The sequence below is a fragment of the Papaver somniferum genome, chromosome 9 (genome assembly GCF_003573695.1).
Source record: "Papaver somniferum cultivar HN1 chromosome 9, ASM357369v1, whole genome shotgun sequence".
In the NCBI taxonomy this organism is placed as follows: domain Eukaryota; kingdom Viridiplantae; phylum Streptophyta; class Magnoliopsida; order Ranunculales; family Papaveraceae; genus Papaver; species Papaver somniferum.
Window position 1 is genome coordinate 31,019,868 of NC_039366.1, and position 17,207 is coordinate 31,037,074.

At 38.7% G+C, this 17,207-nt stretch overlaps 2 protein-coding genes across 2 annotated transcripts; one reads left to right on the top strand and one right to left on the bottom strand.

Annotated features, from left to right (window-relative positions):
• Positions 1-544: 544 nt before the first annotated feature.
• LOC113313808 (CDP-diacylglycerol--glycerol-3-phosphate 3-phosphatidyltransferase 2-like) lies at positions 545-4,339 on the top strand. Its single transcript, XM_026562597.1, has 7 exons — positions 545-1,238; positions 2,252-2,349; positions 2,455-2,505; positions 2,719-2,832; positions 3,568-3,624; positions 3,732-3,817; positions 3,907-4,339. The coding sequence occupies exons 1-7, from the start codon at positions 944-946 to the stop codon at positions 4,025-4,027; spliced, it is 822 nt and encodes a 273-aa protein (XP_026418382.1). The 5' UTR covers positions 545-943; the 3' UTR covers positions 4,028-4,339.
• Positions 4,340-6,015: 1,676 nt separating this feature from the next.
• LOC113311702 (pentatricopeptide repeat-containing protein At3g22470, mitochondrial-like) lies at positions 6,016-7,185 on the bottom strand. The gene has a single exon (XM_026560509.1). It carries the CDS (start codon positions 7,183-7,185, stop codon positions 6,016-6,018), a length of 1,170 nt encoding a protein of 389 aa, XP_026416294.1.
• Positions 7,186-17,207: the final 10,022 nt, after the last annotated feature.

Below are 17,207 nucleotides of genomic sequence, written 5' to 3' on the forward strand. Positions count from 1 at the left end.
GTAAAACTTGTGAGTTTAACCGAACAATGCTCCAAAAAAGCGAGCACATTTTAACCTCACCATTATCAAACTTACCATTATCAAATGTAAAATTCAACCATTAGTTTTTAACGACCAGAAAAATTATCTTTCAAATGACCTTTGAAGAGAAACACACAGATGAAAGTTAGTTGCATTATTAGGATTAAGACAATTGAACTGCCAGCAAGTATTAGAAACAAAAAAACACGTTTTGCAATCATCTCACTCTAGAACTTAACCATCTCATGTAACCGGTCCTGGGATGGTTCTCTTGTTCTGGGAATCGGATTCAACATATGGAAGGGTCAAAAATGTTCTCCTCGTAACTCCTCCATCCAAAACCCCATTTGGCCATCTGCACCAAAATGGAGAGATTTTGCCTTAATAAGCACAACAGATATTTTTAGTATATAGTCGACAATTGCACGTCCATCCAAAACGACGTCGACAAATTGACATTACACGTGTTTATACCTTATATGAGATCACTACAAAATAATCACCCAAAAGAGAATTCACCCCTAAAATCCAGGAAATTTAATTTCATCCTCTTTTTGTAGAAATTTGGGATCTGAAAATTTTTTCCTTCCATTTTTCTCTTTTTACTGGTAGCAAGAAAAATCCAATAATGGCTTTACACTATTAACCAGGGGTGCGCAGGCTAAACAAGATCTTTGTACGTTACTAACGTGAGCTAGGTTTCTGCTGCTTTGGTGTAGGAATAATATCCGTATATAAATAAATCACAAAGAAAAACCAAAATAAATAAATAAAATCTCCTATGTTGTTTTTGTTGGTGGTGGAGGTATAAAGAATGGAGGAGATTCAGAGAATCGCCGAAAGTGAAAAGCGGTGGTGGTAGAGTTTGTTGTTTCAGAGACAGAGAAGGAAAGGGTTTAGGGTTCGAGTAGGAAACTGGGAGATGCGCCGAGAGACAAGAAAGGTATTAGAAGTTTTAGGTATTCAACAAATTAATAGCAGCAAAGAGGGTTTGGGTTCTGAGAATCACAATATGGGTTTTTCATCTAATAATAAAAAGAAGAAAGAAGATGGTGTTCAATTCTTGAATAGCAATAGCAATATGAATTATAAAGATCAAAAACATGAGAATCATTATCAAGAATTAAAAAGAGATGATGATGAGATTACAACAATTCTTACATTGCCGACGATCTTGACGCTTGGCCGTGTTGCTGCTGTTCCTCTTCTTGTTAGTAGTAAGTATCTTTTTCATCATCAAGATCTGATTTTATTTTATTTTGTTTAATTGGGTTAGAGATTTGAAATTTAATTGATTAATTTAGGTATGCATGTTTCTTTGATGTTTATGTCAAATGTGATACATTGGAAACCCTTTTTTTTCTTGATGGATAAGTTATTCATTCCTGAGTTTAATTATTGGATTAATCAAATTTCGAAAATAAAATTGTTGTGGTTCAGTTTCAGATTGTTTTTCCTACTTTGCGGATATGTATGATTAATCATTGTTTTAGGTTCTAATACGGAGATTCATGAAGGACACGCTTTGAAATTTGAAACATTACCAATGCGTTGAGATGATTGTTAATTTTCCTCTCTTTTTAAGTGGGGAAGCCTTTTACACAATGTACGCCATATGAATCCAACGCCATATGAATCCAACTCAGGAATAGTAAATTGTCATATGGAATTTTAACAAGGGATGAACAATAAAATGCTCGATAACTAATGTCAGTATTGCATAAGTTTCATTGTATAACTTTCTTAAGATGACATATTCAATGTGGTTGAGGTGTTTGAGCTATGTCGCAGCTTCTTGTAACCACACGCCTTTCTTACCTGTATTTGGACATCATAGCTGAATAACAATCTAAAGTATTTTCAATGAAAGATTAGTGTTATGCAGCAAGTGCAAAATTTCTACCATTGCCTTGATGAAACACATCTTATAATTGGCTAACTTCTAAGAAAGAGGCAAAATTTAGTCGTTTTCTGCTTTACAATACCGCTGCTATCACAATTATATGGCCGCTCTTGACACATTCACCAGTCAATAACCAAGGAAGAAGTAAAAAATTAAAATAGATTTTTTGTGTACAAGACATTAAAGGATCGTAGTTTTAATGGCATGTACAATTTTTCATTGATTTCTAAATCTGAGTTTCATTGTAGTATAACTTTCTTAACATTGTTTAACTTTCTTAAAGGATCGTAGTTTTAAGGAGTCTGACATATTATTTCTTTTCACTAGCTTTTTACATGAGTGGATATTGGGCAACAACGGCTACAACAAGTATATTTATTGTTGCAGCAATTACAGATTGGCTTGATGGATATATTGCTAGAAAGGTAATTCTTGATATATGGATTGATACTCTCTTATCCTTCAGCAAAATATGTTATGGGTCTTCTGTTATTGCAGTTGCTAATACTAATCTATAACATGTATATTAGATGCGGTTAGGCACAGCATTTGGTGCATTCTTGGATCCTGTTGCCGATAAGGTAGGCTCTTTCTTCGTTCTTTCATTTTTGTCTTTACTGGCGGATATTTGTGATGAGGAATTTATCCAGGCTTCGTATGATAGATAAGGAGTCCTATCACACAAATAAATAAAGGAATGTGGAAATAGTATTGAGTTTGGAACCAGTTAGGTGTTTGTTTTGTAATGCAGCTCAAGAATTCTATCTGATTTGATGTTAATTGAATGAACGCAGCTTATGGTTGCTGCGACGTTGGTGTTACTATGTACGGGGACTCTGGAAGTGGCTGTGTTTGGTGAAGTGCCATGGTTACTGCCTGTACCTTCTGTTGCTATCATCGGTAGAGAGGTGAACACATACTATTTTAGTGTGCTCCTAATCTAATTTAATATCACTGTTCACGACTTATCTCTTTCTGCGTTTGTTTTGCTTGAATATAAACGAGATGAACATGTTACTGAAGTTCCTAGCAGAGATAGGCATAAACCCTTAAACCTTAGCAGGAACATATCGTAGTATGAAGGAATGAATACAGGGCACCCTACATGGCCTGAAACATACATTGGTTTGGATATGCAACTTTTAGCATATAGTACAGTATTATTATGTATTAATATCTGAGATTTGAGGACGTATCAGTGGTATTTTTTTAACCAAGTGCAACATTAAAATCGAAGACGATTCAGATCTCTTATGATATGGTAATATGCTCTGTGAACAGAAGACATCTTGGTAGAATTGATGAGTCAATTTCTGCAAGGAGTATTATTTTATGACTACACGAACTCGGACTTCCCATTTGTTTGTTGTTTTCTCGCCACAAAAATGTACATTTTAGAATTTGGACGTCAGAGCCTTTATACATGTCGTAGCTATTTTTCAAGGTCTATATAGTTTTGAGACAACATGAGCTTGAATCCACCAAATTGTTTCATGAAACTTGGTTATTATGAAAAAGCTATTCCATGCTCCTTGGTATTTTCTGTTGCCCTTTGTTTTACTACATTTAAAAAAATATTTGTGTTATATTTTCTTTTAGCCCATCTTGGCTTGTCGTGATTTCTTGCAGTTTCTTTCTTGTAGATAACAATGTCGGCAGTGAGAGAATGGGCCGCATCTCAGAATAGTAAAGTTGGCAAGGTTAAATCTTCACCTGTAGCCTCTGTAACCATTTATTTATTTCCTATGAATTCTCTGAAGATAATCTTTTGAGATGAATGCTGAACCTTGAATGTCACTATCGTCAGGCTGTTGCTGTCAATAGCTTGGGAAAGTGGAAAACTGCCACCCAAATGACTGCACTAACGATTCTCTTGGCTGCTCGAGACCGCAGGTCTGAATTCTTGTTATGGTGCTCAACTTTCCATTTCCAGAGAAACTATTTTGTCACATGTTATTCAATTCTTTCATTTGTTTCTACAGTCTTGCAGGACCGGGGATTCTTGTTATATTGGGTGTAAGTTTGTTATATATCTCAGCTGGACTTGCTCTATGGTCATTATTTGTCTACGTGAAGAACATATGGAGAACATTGGTGAAGTAATAAATATTAGAGAGGTGACTTCTCTCTCACACTTTGAGTTTGGCTTGGATTAGTCAGCTTCCACATTTAAAGAACAAAAGGAAATGCATTTCCATTTCCTGTATTGTTTCTTATCAGAATTAGAGAGAGACCCCTTTAGGTGATCCATCCCCGTTTTGAGGAGGATGTGTGGGGTTTCTGCAGATAAGTCGCTGCTGAATGAGAAGAAATGTTTTAGAGATACATTAGGGTTGAGATTTGCTTGATAGAAATGTATACATTACTTACTAAATTAATGTAAAATTATCTAGACAGAATTTATTTAGACGAGTATATTTTTGCCTGCTCATGCTGGTAACTGGTCTAATTTTGGTTCGATCCATAAGTCTTTCAATGCGAGAGTGTCTAGCCATAGTTGTAGTGGTTCACATTTTAAGAAGCGAGTAACAAAATAGATGATTGACAGAAACAGTCGGGCCGAATGGATTTGTTAGTTAAAGTTGCATCAAATGTACCTTGGCTCTCTTGTTGATTCATCTTTATATTTGTTGGAAATACTCGGTCAATTTCAAATCTGGCTTCTTAATTCATGTCTTCCCCTACCCATACAACATCTTCTCGAATTGACTACTGATACCAAAAATACTTCATGACCTTTCTGGTAGTGTCCATCATCATGTGTTACGAGCTGGGATGCAAATCCCATTTGTCATTTAATTTCCGTGGTGTGTTCCATACGCTAATCATGTTTTGGTTGAATTTTCCTACGTGGGCATCCATGATTATATACTTCTCCATTTAAAAACGAAAATAAAATTTTCTGATGGTAAAGACAAGAGAGTAGCCTTACTTTAGTTAACCAGCAATGGTACGAGTAAGTTGTAGGAGACAGTTGCCACCTAAGGGTTTTTCATTTTGGCTGAGAAGGCAAAAGAAAAGTACAGGTTTAACTAATTAAGGTGTTGGAGAAAATTGCAATTTTGGTTTCATTATTTTTAGTCCCATATAATCACTTAAGAAATTGATGGCGTGTTTTATAGCTTATTCCAATAAAAATGAAGCTAAAGATGTAAAGTAAAGAGCAAAATTCATCTACCGGAATAACTACGACAACAAAAAGAAGTTATTCCCTCGAGACTGAGATTCCGTGAGAGGTGGTCGCAGACCGAGGCGAACTCACAAAGTTTGTATATAATATAAGAGTTTGGTTGTGGTCACAACTCCAAACCTTGTGGCTATGCAACACTTTTTTGCCTCTTATTGAATATCCATTCTTTCTGTGTTGAACCTATCTTTTTGAAAAACAAGCGCACACCTTTTAAAGTTGTGAACCAAATTCCAGAATTATAGCGGTTATACATCAGTATTTTTTAGGAATTAAATTTAGACAAAATATTCAAATGTATGATGGTTGTACGTTTAAATTCGAGAATGTGAATCCACAAGACCAAGTCGTATTAACAGAGATAAACAACACCAACCTTATCTCCTAGTGATATATCCATTCTCTGTTGAACAACCAATCTTTTTTGAATTTTTATCTTCCAAATCAGATGTCTTCACTTGATAGCTCTATGACAGTCCAGATGTTACGCCAGCTTCAGATTTAGTGGGACTCGAGCAGTTACGACATGCAGCTACGCACCCTTTGAAAGCTGGGAATGAATCCATGGAAACTGCAGCACTAGAGTAATGAATTTTAATCTTTATAGTATTTGCTTCTGGTGGGTGCCGTTCTCTGCCCTCAGTTTGGTCACTGGATGGTTGTATATATAGTTTATCTCTAGACTCTTTGCTCTGTGTTTTTAGATTAAACCAAATATGTTGCGATTGATATAGATTCCGTTACGCCAACAATTACAAATGTTTCACAAGAAAAAACTACTACAGATTTTTTAGTTCATTTGCCGAGAGAGTGTTAACTAAAAGGGAAAATACAGAATCATTCGGTACAAATTCTTGTACACGCATCTTTCGTAGAAAATGTAATGCCCTGTCGGTCTCCTTTGCTATAAGAAATCCCTGAATGAGAATATCATATGTTCGAGCATTTGGTAAACAAGGACGCCATTAATCATTGTGCTATATGTCACTACATCAGGCACTACTCCTTTGCTGGGGATTTCATTAAATAGTTTTCTTGCATCTTCCAACTTGCCAGCTCGAAACAAGGCATGAATTATAATAGCGTACATATATTCATTAGCAGAGATACCAGCAGTACCTTCCATGGATTCAAACAATTCTATTGCCTCCTCCAGTTTTCCATTCTTACAGTACCCATCCAACACTATGCCGTATGTGATAATACTTGGAGATAGACCAAAAGATAACATCTCATTAAACAAATTCCTTGCAGTCCCAACTCTTCCATCTCGGTATAATCCTGCTAATACTATACTGTAAGAAACTGTTGTTGGTTTCAATCCATTTTGTCCCATTTTCTTGAAGAGCCGCATAGCTTCATCAACCTTACGCTTTTTGCAATACCCATTGATTAACACACTATAGTTGGACTCAGTTGGCTTTAGGCCCCTATCTACCATCGAGTCAAACAGTTTCACCGCATCTTGCAAACGACCTACTAAACACAGACCATCCATCATTGAATTATAAGTAATCTGATTAGGTTGTATGTTTATCTCGTCCATTAGTTTAAATAACCCCCAAGCATCTTCCGTCATCCCATCTTTACAATGTGAATCTATTAATACACCGAAGGTTACGACATCGGGTGAAATCCGTCGATCCATCATTTCATCAAAATATCTTCTTGCTTCTTTCTGTTGACCATGTAGGCAATGACAGTGAATCAAAGAAGTATAAGTAGTTACATTTGCGGAGATTCCTCTACTAACCATCTCGTCAAAGAGTCTCTTTGCCTCCTTTAACCGGCCTGAATTTCCAAACCCGTTAATCAAAGTATTGTAAGCAAATACATCGGACACAACATTGAAATCGTGAAGCATTTCAGAGAAGAGAACCAAAGCTTCATCAAGTAAACCTCCTTTGCAAAGGGTATCTATAATGACATTACATGAAACAACATCGGGTCTGCAATTCCATTTCAACATGTTATTTTTTAACTGAAGAGCACGACCCACTTGACCAGTTGTACAGAGCCCATGTATAAGAGTATTACATGTATAGGCATCAGGTTGAACACCTGATTTAGTCATTTTGTCGAACACTTGATTGCAGAATCAATCTTTTCTTGAAGACACAAACCCTTAATGAGTGTAGTTAAAGTGATAACATCAGGATGAAAACCTCTCTTTATGATCTCTCCGAGCAAACAAAACCCATGATTCACTTTGCCTAATTGACAACAGCAATTAATCAAGATGGTGAATGTATAGATGTTGGGTTGCACCCCAGCAAAACTCATCTTCTTGTACAACATAATCACATCCGAATAACACTTGATTTTGGATAATGATCCCAATACATGACAGAATGTAAAGTTGGACGGCAATGGCCTTTCTGAAATCAATTGATCAAAGTATCTCAACCCATCATCAAGCTTCCTGATCCTTCCAGACTTACACTCATCCCTCACAAAACGTTCAAGTTGTGTTCCTCTATTATGAGCACTGCCTCCTGAACCATAAAAGCTTCTGAAAATTAAATGATAATGTGAGATTGGTCTTGTATGCAGTAACAATCTCTGCCCCATGATCTCAGTTATTTGAGTTGAGAGTATCTGTAGCTTGCTCAGTCGATCAAGTTTGTTCTATAGGTGGGCACCCAGACGTGTGCCGATAAATTATTTCTCGGTGCCTTCATAAGTTTGACCTTCGTATATCAATTCCCGTTGGATGATGAAGTTGCAAAATACAATACAACCCATACGAACTGATACGGCCGGCACTTTATCTGTTGAGAGTTGAGACACCAGATAGTTGTCATAGAGAGACCCTATGATAAGAACGTGTGATTGGGGATATTGAAACTAATCGTGGGATATAAATTACTTCCCCCAATCCATAGTGTCTGCTAAGGGGTGATTTTTGGGTATGAAAATACTAAAATACCCTTTGGTTAACTAAAAAAATTATGAAAAGACTATACTACCCTTTCCCCTAAAACTTAAAATCTAAAAACCAAATTCATATCCCCATTCTCCCACATCTGTTTCGGCACTCACCTAGGTTTAGGGTTTTGATTTTTTTTTCTTCATCTTCTTCATCCGTTCTTCATCGACGATTAATCATCGATTCAAAAATTTCTTCGTCGATTAACCTACCCGAATCATAACCATGCCTCCACTAAATAAACCAAATGCCCAATCGAAGTCAAAATCGATTGCTCAACAAAAATTATAACAAAGGCTTGCTTTGATTGCTCAAGAGCAAGAAGAAGAAGAACAAGAGAACTCGGAAAATCAACCTCTCGTAAACATGGCTTATGTGAGAAGGTAAGTGATTTTGAACTCTTTCATAAGTGTTTGAATCGACTTATAGCAGTGGGTTTGGGTTAGAATCGTTAGAATCGCAAACCCTAACTCAAACAATTGAGTTTCAGTGAGTACCGACATTGAATTTAGTATGAATACAATGCCGGTATTAGATTACGTCATTCATTCTAGAATGAAGGAAATGTCGGTAGACTATTACAGCGTTGAATTTGGTATGAAACCAATGTCGGTACTGATGCAAAAGTCAGCTGAAACTGAATGTTATATACCGGCATTGAAATTAGGTTGAATACTAAGCCGGTAGTGTGTTACGACATTGTTTTACATTTATTCGAGTATGCCGGTAGTGCACTTTAAACATACAGGAACACCCCAGGAATTTGTTACCTGTACCGGCATTGATTTTAGGTTGACTTCTGAGCCGGTATCTTGTTACGGCACAAAGTTGAATGTTTACATGTGTGTCGGTAGTGTTTTTTTGGTATCCAGGAACAACCTAGAATTTACTGGCATTGTCGATAGTTATTGCTCAATGCCGTAATGATGTACCGGCATGATGCATTTGCTACATTATAACTATGTCGTTTTTTGTCCCAGGGTTTGCTTTTCGTGAATCTATGTCGGTATTAGGAATGAAAGTGAGTTGTCTTATGTTCATTTCATGTGTCTTTTGATATAGGTCTAAAGCCAAGGAAGCTAACAAAGGAAAAACTAAAGATGCTGGCATTAAGAAAAGAATGAAGGATGGTCTTGGTACTCCTCAGTCTCTGCCTCCTCGAGGGAAAGATCAAGGTCGCAACAAATGTTTGGGAGCAAATACAAGAGGTGAAGTTTGGGAGAGTGGTCGTGACTGTAGAAAACTCGTAATCTGTGAACCTACTGGAACAGTTGAGCACGATGAGCAAGAGGAAAGTGAGGAGGAACATAATGAGGTTCATCCAAGTCAATTAGCAACCCAAAGTGAAGTTGTAGAGGAATATGGTGGGCCAAGTCGATAACCGACTCAAGGCAATGGCAAAGTTAAAGTTAAAGATTCACACCTTCCTCATACTGATGACATGATACCTGACCTTGATCGTGGTAGAATTTGGGGTGAAGCTCGCGATCCGAGAATGCTATTTGGCTACAAGGACACGTGGGCTCGTACTATCTATCAAACCTATGTAAGAATATTTTATCTTGTGCATATGTTTTGTTTTGTATTTATGTAAAATCTCTTAATCGTTTTATCTCCTAATTGTAGAATCATAAGAAGGTTGTGCGTGTTTGCCGAAACCAAGCCGCGCCTCATTGAGATTTGTCTAAGGAATGTGAAGAGGTCCAAACAATAGTAAGGGATTCTGGTCTATATGTTTTGGTTGAAAATTATGTGAAGCCTGATTCTGTGACAGTCAATTGCTTCGTTGAAAGGTATCATGGTGAAACTGATACCATGCACTTCCCGTTTGGGGAGATGACCTTGATCCATGATGATGCTCAGAACATTCTAGGCTTGAGTGTTACCGGAAAATCAGTTGCAGAAGGAGATAAGTGTCCGGACCTAGAATGGTCGAAGTTGCACGCTCTGACTAACAAGCTGTTTGGTTGGGACTATAAAACTTCTGTGGAAAGCTTCTATGTATCTAAGACTAGTAGGACAAAGACAATCAAGTTGACGCTGCTTAAGGAGAAGTTTGAAAAAACAAAGGAAAGAAGTTTGAAGGATGGATGGGACCCGACAAAAATTCTTTATACAAGGTACCTGTTATTCATCTTGGGCACTAAGGTATTCCCTGACACTAGTGGCAATAGGGTTAGTGCAAACCATCTTCAATACTTGGATCTGTTGGAAGAGGTCTTTAGCTATTCTTGGGGCACCGTGGTAATGGCACATTTGATGACGGAGATGAGAAGGGCCTTTAAGGCTGTTACAAACCAATTTGTCGGGAATTTCACTCTACTCCCGGTAATTTTGTTTTTAAACTTATGTTCTTATGTATATTGTTCAAATGTACCCTTTATCATGAACTTAGAAACAAAAATTTATGATTCTTATATGTATCATTCCATATTGGTATATGTGTGGGCTTATGAACACTTCCCAACATTGTTCAAGGACTGCCCCTTCTTTAAGATCATACACAATGACGACCCCAAGGAGCCTAGAGCCAAGAGATATGAGTTCAACAATATTCCGAAGCCCGGTAACAATCATCGACTGACAGATATGAGATTGGCTCTAGACGCGATGACTACCAAAGATGTTGTGTTCGACCCTTATAGGGAGGCTAGAGAAAACCGCCAACTTTTGAGGTTTAATAACGTTGCATTTTACAATGGGCCGTTGTTCCACCCAAAGGGATACGTTATGGATGATCCTCGACGTGTGATGCGGCAACTTGGATATAAGCAATTACCTAGTTTCATGACAACCTCTACTTTAAGGTACATTCTTGACTTGGCTGAGTGCATTACAACTTCCTCAAAGTTGAGGGTAGTGTATGATACAGTTCCATAACCAGCACATTGGAGGGATAGGGAACCAAGTCGTTTGGTAGATATTAGTAATTGGGAGCTTGTGAACAACGTTGATGAAGCCGATCCCACCTACATTAATTACTACATGGTATGGTCACATCCTTTTGTCGTGCGCCCGGACGACGTCCAAGTTCCACCCCACAAAAACCCTCCCGTTCCAACTCCTACAGAGGTACCACCTACAATGGCCCAACTTAATAAGACTCTTACATTGCTAGTAAGTATTGTTAATTGCTTAGTCGTTTAATGTACACATAATCTTATATTAGCATACATATACTAATTATGTGTTGGATGCATGAAACTAGCGGCGTCGGCTTGGCAAGATGAAGAAGATGTTTGGTTGCAAGTACGAGGAAGGAGAGCTGCTATCCCTTGAAGAAATGAAGGAAGTCGAGGAAAAGCTTGATAAAATAGAAGACCCAAGTGCAAAAGCTTTGTCCGTGGAAACGAGGAAGGTTGTGGCCCACAACAAGCAAAAAACCAAGTGATTAACTCTTTAGTTGTGTTCTTCATTTGGATGGTGGTTGTTACGTCTTGAACAATTCCGAACTTGTTTTTGTTTGTACCTCATGATTAACTCTTTAGGTGTTTGGTTTACTTTTGGTTTATGATACCTGGATTAAGAACATTTAAGCACAATCCGGTTGTTTGGTTTATGTTGAACATGTTTTGATTTCTAGTGAAATATTTTCTTTGTAAGTTTTCTTTACACCCTAGGTGCCGGCATTGAAACGTGTAGGTTCTACAGCGCCGGGACTGTTTCCGGCATGTAAAAGTAATTATAATTCCATGCCGCCACTGGTACCGGCATTGAAATATTTTCCTAAAACCATATCGGAAAAAGGGGATGAAAAAGTTCAAGTTCCTGTATAGAATTTGGACAATACCGACATTGAAGTTTTTTTTGAATCTATGCCGGAAATCTGTGTTTCTATTACACTTTGATAGTTTTTCCATAAAACCGGCATTGGAGTATTTATTGAATCTATGACGGAATTCTGATTTTCTTACACTTTGATAGTTATTCCATAAAACCAGCATTGGTTTGGATAAAACTGCAATGCCGGTATTGATTATAAATCCGTTCTGAATGCTCTTTTATTTCATTCCTAAGTAATCTATTACATTGGATTTGAAACTTTAAGTTAAAACATACTAAAAACACATGGAATGGAGTAACTCTGGTTAAGGATGATCTCATAATCTATTTCCATCACTTTTCAATAATTGCGGATCCTTTGAGCGTCTCGCAAATATCTTCGAAGACGTCGTCTGGAATGGGGGTGTCAAGGACAATCTTCATTGGGTCATCTTCTCATTCAACATATTCCTTTCCCTTCATATAACACCCATCACACCCATCAATAGGCTTGCACTGGCCCTTGTGGTTTTCTCTTGATTCTACTAGTGCAACAGCTTTGTCAAACTATTGAAACTCATCGCACTTTGGGTAATTCAAACACCTTAGAAACATTCTTCCATTTTCAGCATCATCAGATTTTGCAATCCAAAAACGGCGTGTCCTGTCACAACTTCTACACTTTGAATAAATAAAAGGACAGTCCATGGCTAGATGAGAAGGTGACTTGCAAATTTGACAGTTGCAATGATGACTCTGTAAGAGAATATTATATTAGTGATACGTCCTAGTAGAGAAGATTTTAACTGTCCATATATTTTTAGTAATGTTGAATCTACTTACTTTGCAGGTACATCTTGATGGTGGTTTGCAAATAGAGCTTGTCGATGAATCTCCCATCACTTGTGAAGCTTGAACCGTGCTTGATTCTCTGACGCTAATGGTAACAGGGTGCATATGAACAATCTACAATACTTGGATCCCTTGGATAGGGTTCACGAGTATTCATGGGGCACTGCTTTCTTGGCACATTTTTTGGCAAAAATGCGTAGAGCTTCTAAGGTGAATGCCTATCAATTTAAAGGTTCTTTCACTTTAATTCAGGTATAGTGAACTAGTTATTTTGTCATCTTTGTCATTTATTTTGTTAGTTTCCAATTATTTCTTTTCTTATACATTTCATTGGAACGATCTTTCATTGGCATAGGTGTGGGCTTATGAACACTTCCCAACATTGTTCACGGGGTACAAAGGGTTGAAGTTAATGCATGATTATCAACAACATGAGACTCTAGCTCAGAAATACTTCTTCAACAATGCCCCGAAGCCCAATAACAAGAAACGGTTATTCAAGATGAGATTGGCTTTCTAGCATATCGGCATGGTGTCATCCCTTTACTAACCGCCGTCTCAAAGATTCTTAATTGTTCGGTCACGGCATGAGCCACAATTTCCATCTCCATCGACATCATCCGTATATACAATATACTCACGAATAACCTCAGGAAGTTGCTCTACATAAGAGTCTATTTTGGTATGGTAATGTCTATAAGTCTTACCTGTTTTGGAATCCTTAAACATCTTGATGTTACTAAATTTTAGCTTAATTATATCCAATCCATCCTATGTAATCTCTACATTTCCAATTTCTTCAGTATGTGATGGGAGTCCATACTTCCTTCGCCTACCCCTTCGCTTTCCAATGTCTTTAATATGAGATATGGGTCGCTTACCTTTGCTGTCACTTGATGTTGGTACCTTTGGAGGCCTACTCCTTTTCTTTGGAACCTTCGCTAGATCGACTATGGGTGTGGCTTCGGAATGCTCACCTTGTTATTCTTGGTAGCTTGATGTTGGTATCTTTGGCGGCCTACCCCTTTTCTTTGGAACTTCCGCTATATCGACTATGGGTGTGGCTTCGGAATACTCACCTTATTGTTCTTGGTAGCTTGATGTTGGTACCTTTGGCGGCCTACCCATTTTTTTTGGAACCTCCGCTAGGTCGACTATGGGTGTGGCTTCGGAATGCTCACCTTGTTGTTCTTGGTAGATTAATGCTGGTACCTTTGCGGGCCTACCTATTTTCTTTGGAACCGACGATCCATCGGCTTTTGGTGTGGATACAGAATCCGTTGTTTGTTGTTGAATTGATAGCGGTTCCTTCCTCGGCCTACCCCTTTTGTTTGGAACCGGCGCTTTCGCGAACCTTGCTTCCTAAATCTCACATGCGGTTAGATCTCGTTTCTTACTTGCCGCGAGTTCTTCTTCACGTTGAGTCATTTCTTTCAATTCTTTCCTTTGTTTTCTCCTTGTCGTTTTAGTTTGTGGTCTACCGGGAGGATCTCCCTTTGTTGGCTCTTCACTTTGTGCTATCCATGGCCGTGTAATTAGTCTTAGTTGGATCAACAATACTTGTCGGCTAAACGAGGTGCCACGTGAGTAAGCTTCGAAGAATTCCTTTGCTTCATTCGTATCCCACGGTGATTGTCCGGGATCTTCCGGGAGGGGGGGGGGGTTGAAAGATAGTTGCTTCCAAAATGGATCAATAACCTCAATAGGTATCACTTCTTCATGCTTCACAAGCATATGACAACACGGAAGCCCCAATGAAAACATGTCAGGACAAATACACACATCACTCGGTTTGTCGTGGTTTATCTCCATTTGCATTTCTCTCATCATATGTTTTATTTCCCAATGAAAGACGTTGAACTCTATTCCTTGGAGCAACTTACCATATTGTAAATATGAAGTCATCCTTTCCATTGAGCTTTTCTCAAAGGCCTTCTTGATCCTATCGATATCACTCTTAAATTATTGCTCCATTGCCTCGGTGACCGTAACCACGTTTCCTTGGCCAGACTAGATGAGATCTTTAAATATCCCATGAGAGGACTCCGCTACACTAGTTTCTTCATTCTTGTAGTTTCTATATGGTGGACCCCAAAGATATTATATTTAAATGCAAAATGGTCCCCGGCAACGGCGCCAAAAACTTGGTGGGCCCGGAGGAGTGTATAAAAATGAAGCGAAGAAACGCGGGCCTACAGTAATACCGCAAGTGCACGGTCGTCGGTTGTAGCTCGTGCAAGTACGGGTCGATCCACAGAGACTGGGTGTGTTTTGTAGTTTCTAGCTATTTTGGGTTCTAAATTGCTATTGGGCTTTTGAGTTAAGGTGATAACAATGGGCTATGGGCTTTGGTACCAATGAGTTTTGAGTACCAATGAAGTGAACTGATCCTTTGTACTCAAGTGGTCTGGGCTCAATATTCTTGAAGTGAACTGAGCTTTGGGCTCAGTTGGATGGGCCTCAGGTTAAGCTAGGCTTTTGGTTTACACCTGAACTTGGCCTTTCCTTGGAAATGAGATGAACTGAGCTTGGTAATGAACTTGGGTTTTTGCTTGACTCAACAGTGGACTGGGCCTTTGGCCTTACAATGAGCTGGTTCTTTGCAAAACAGAATGCAATTAAGAGACAATGGCCAAAGCAGGGCAGTAAGCTAACAAGCCAAGACAATGGCTCTAATGAGGCAAAGGAAGCTAGAGAAGACAATGCTATTTACAATGCAATGCTATTTACAGTGAAATGAAAACAGAAAAGAAAAAGCAGCCCAGTTGAAGCAGCAGCAGCAAGGAAAAGAAAGCAGCAGCAGCAGCAGTACTGCACAGCAGGGGAAAGAAAGCAGTGCACAGCAGCAGCACAAGCAACGCACAGCAGCAGCACAACAATGCAAGTAGTAGTAGCAACAGAACAAGGAGTAGTTGAAGTAGCAGGAGCAAAGACAATGCAATAAATAAAATGTAAAGAAGCAAAGACAATGAAGTAAAGAAGACTAAAAAAATAGCAAAGAAAACAAAACAAAGAACATCAATGACAGTGGAGGAAAACAAAAGTAACAAGGAAACAATGGAGGAAATGGAACAAACCAAGGCTGTTTTAGCCAAGGGCAGTGGAGATGGTGAAGGTGAAATGGTGAAGGTGAGCCTAGGCATACTACTAGAGTGGGAAGAGAACTAGTTTGCTCACAGTCACTAGTGAGCACTAGTTTCTCCCCACTGCTCAATCAATCCAATGCTTCAAAGCTCTAACCTAGCATTCCACTTCTTGACAGTGAATTAAACCTAACAGTGAACTAAACATAACATTAAACATTTACAGTGAACTAACATGGCACTAACATGACATTAAAATTAAACATAATTAAAACATTGCATGAGATCAAATATCCTAAACATCAGACAAAACAGGGGTATAAGCTAAATAGGGCATGGAACTGGAGTTGAGATTAAAATTAAACTAACATAAACCTAATTGCACTAACAGTTGAAAATTAAATCAAAATTAAACTTTCTAAACACAAAATTAAAACCTAAATTGAACTGTTGGAATTGAAATTGACATTAACAGAACTTCACAGTCCTGGACACTGGCTAGTCCAGCATAAGTTCACATCACACCCACAGTCCCAATTTATAGTTTACAAGAGAAGTCCCCAAAAAATCCAAAACAGTGAATTTAGGGTTTCGAATTCACCTAATTTGATGGGTCAAATCTCACCTACAACGTCGACCCAATCTTCCTCTGACTTCACTGCTTCATTCCCACGCTTCAATTTCTTCTCTAGCTTCACCTAATTCATCAATCTCTAACCTAGGGTTTCAGAGATAGGAAAGGTGCGAGATTGATGAAGTAGGAGGCTAGAAAGATGGGGGAAATGATGGGTTTCGCTTTTAGGATGGAATAGAGTGGTTTGGTGGTATCAGGGAATGGTGGTGGTGAAGGCAGAGCAGGTGGAGAAGGTGGGGGTAGTCTGCAACAGGCATGGAGGGGGAGAGGTCGATGGAAGAAGGAGAAGGGGGTGTTTGGTAGGGGTATATGGCTCGGATGTTAGGGTGTTGGGCAGTTTCAGCGAGTGAAGATGTTATGCGATCCGGGCCGTAGGATGAGAAGATGGTAGGTAGATCTGACGGCGATTCGGAGGCAGGCGAGGAGCGACCGTCGAATGAAGAGATACAATGAAACGAACGACATTTGATGGAGTTAGGTACTGTAGTGTTAAGCGGAAGTATCGAGGTTTGATGCGCAGGCAAAGAAGCGACCGTAGGATGCATATGCGATCCAATCTGACGGTCGAGAATGGAGGCGGGTATGGATATAGAAAATGGGTTTGGGTAAGGGTTTTGGGCCTTGGGTATGCCAAGCCCATATCTTCTTTAAGAACAATTCTTCCTTCTTGAGCCCATTCCTAGCTTTTTGGACGTGCGCTCCATTCTTTGCGGCTTCCTTGCGTAATTCTTCCCGGCTTTTCACTACTTTTCTGCTCTTTTCGCTCCGCGACTCATCCGAACTTCGTTTATTACCTAAAAATGCAAAATTAAGTAAGAAAAATATTTATTCTTGAA

Bases quoted from the DNA above. Each gene is read 5' to 3' on its own strand.
- LOC113313808 (XM_026562597.1), top strand. From the start codon at position 944: ATGCGCCGAGAGACAAGAAAGGTATTAGAAGTTTTAGGTATTCAACAA. The intron at 2,506-2,718 runs GTAGGCTCTTTC...GAATGAACGCAG, and splicing joins TGGATCCTGTTGCCGATAAG to CTTATGGTTGCTGCGACGTT. The intron at 3,625-3,731 runs GTTAAATCTTCA...CACTATCGTCAG, and splicing joins AGAATAGTAAAGTTGGCAAG to GCTGTTGCTGTCAATAGCTT.
- LOC113311702 (XM_026560509.1), bottom strand. From the start codon at position 7,185: ATGACTAAATCAGGTGTTCAACCTGATGCCTATACATGTAATACTCTT.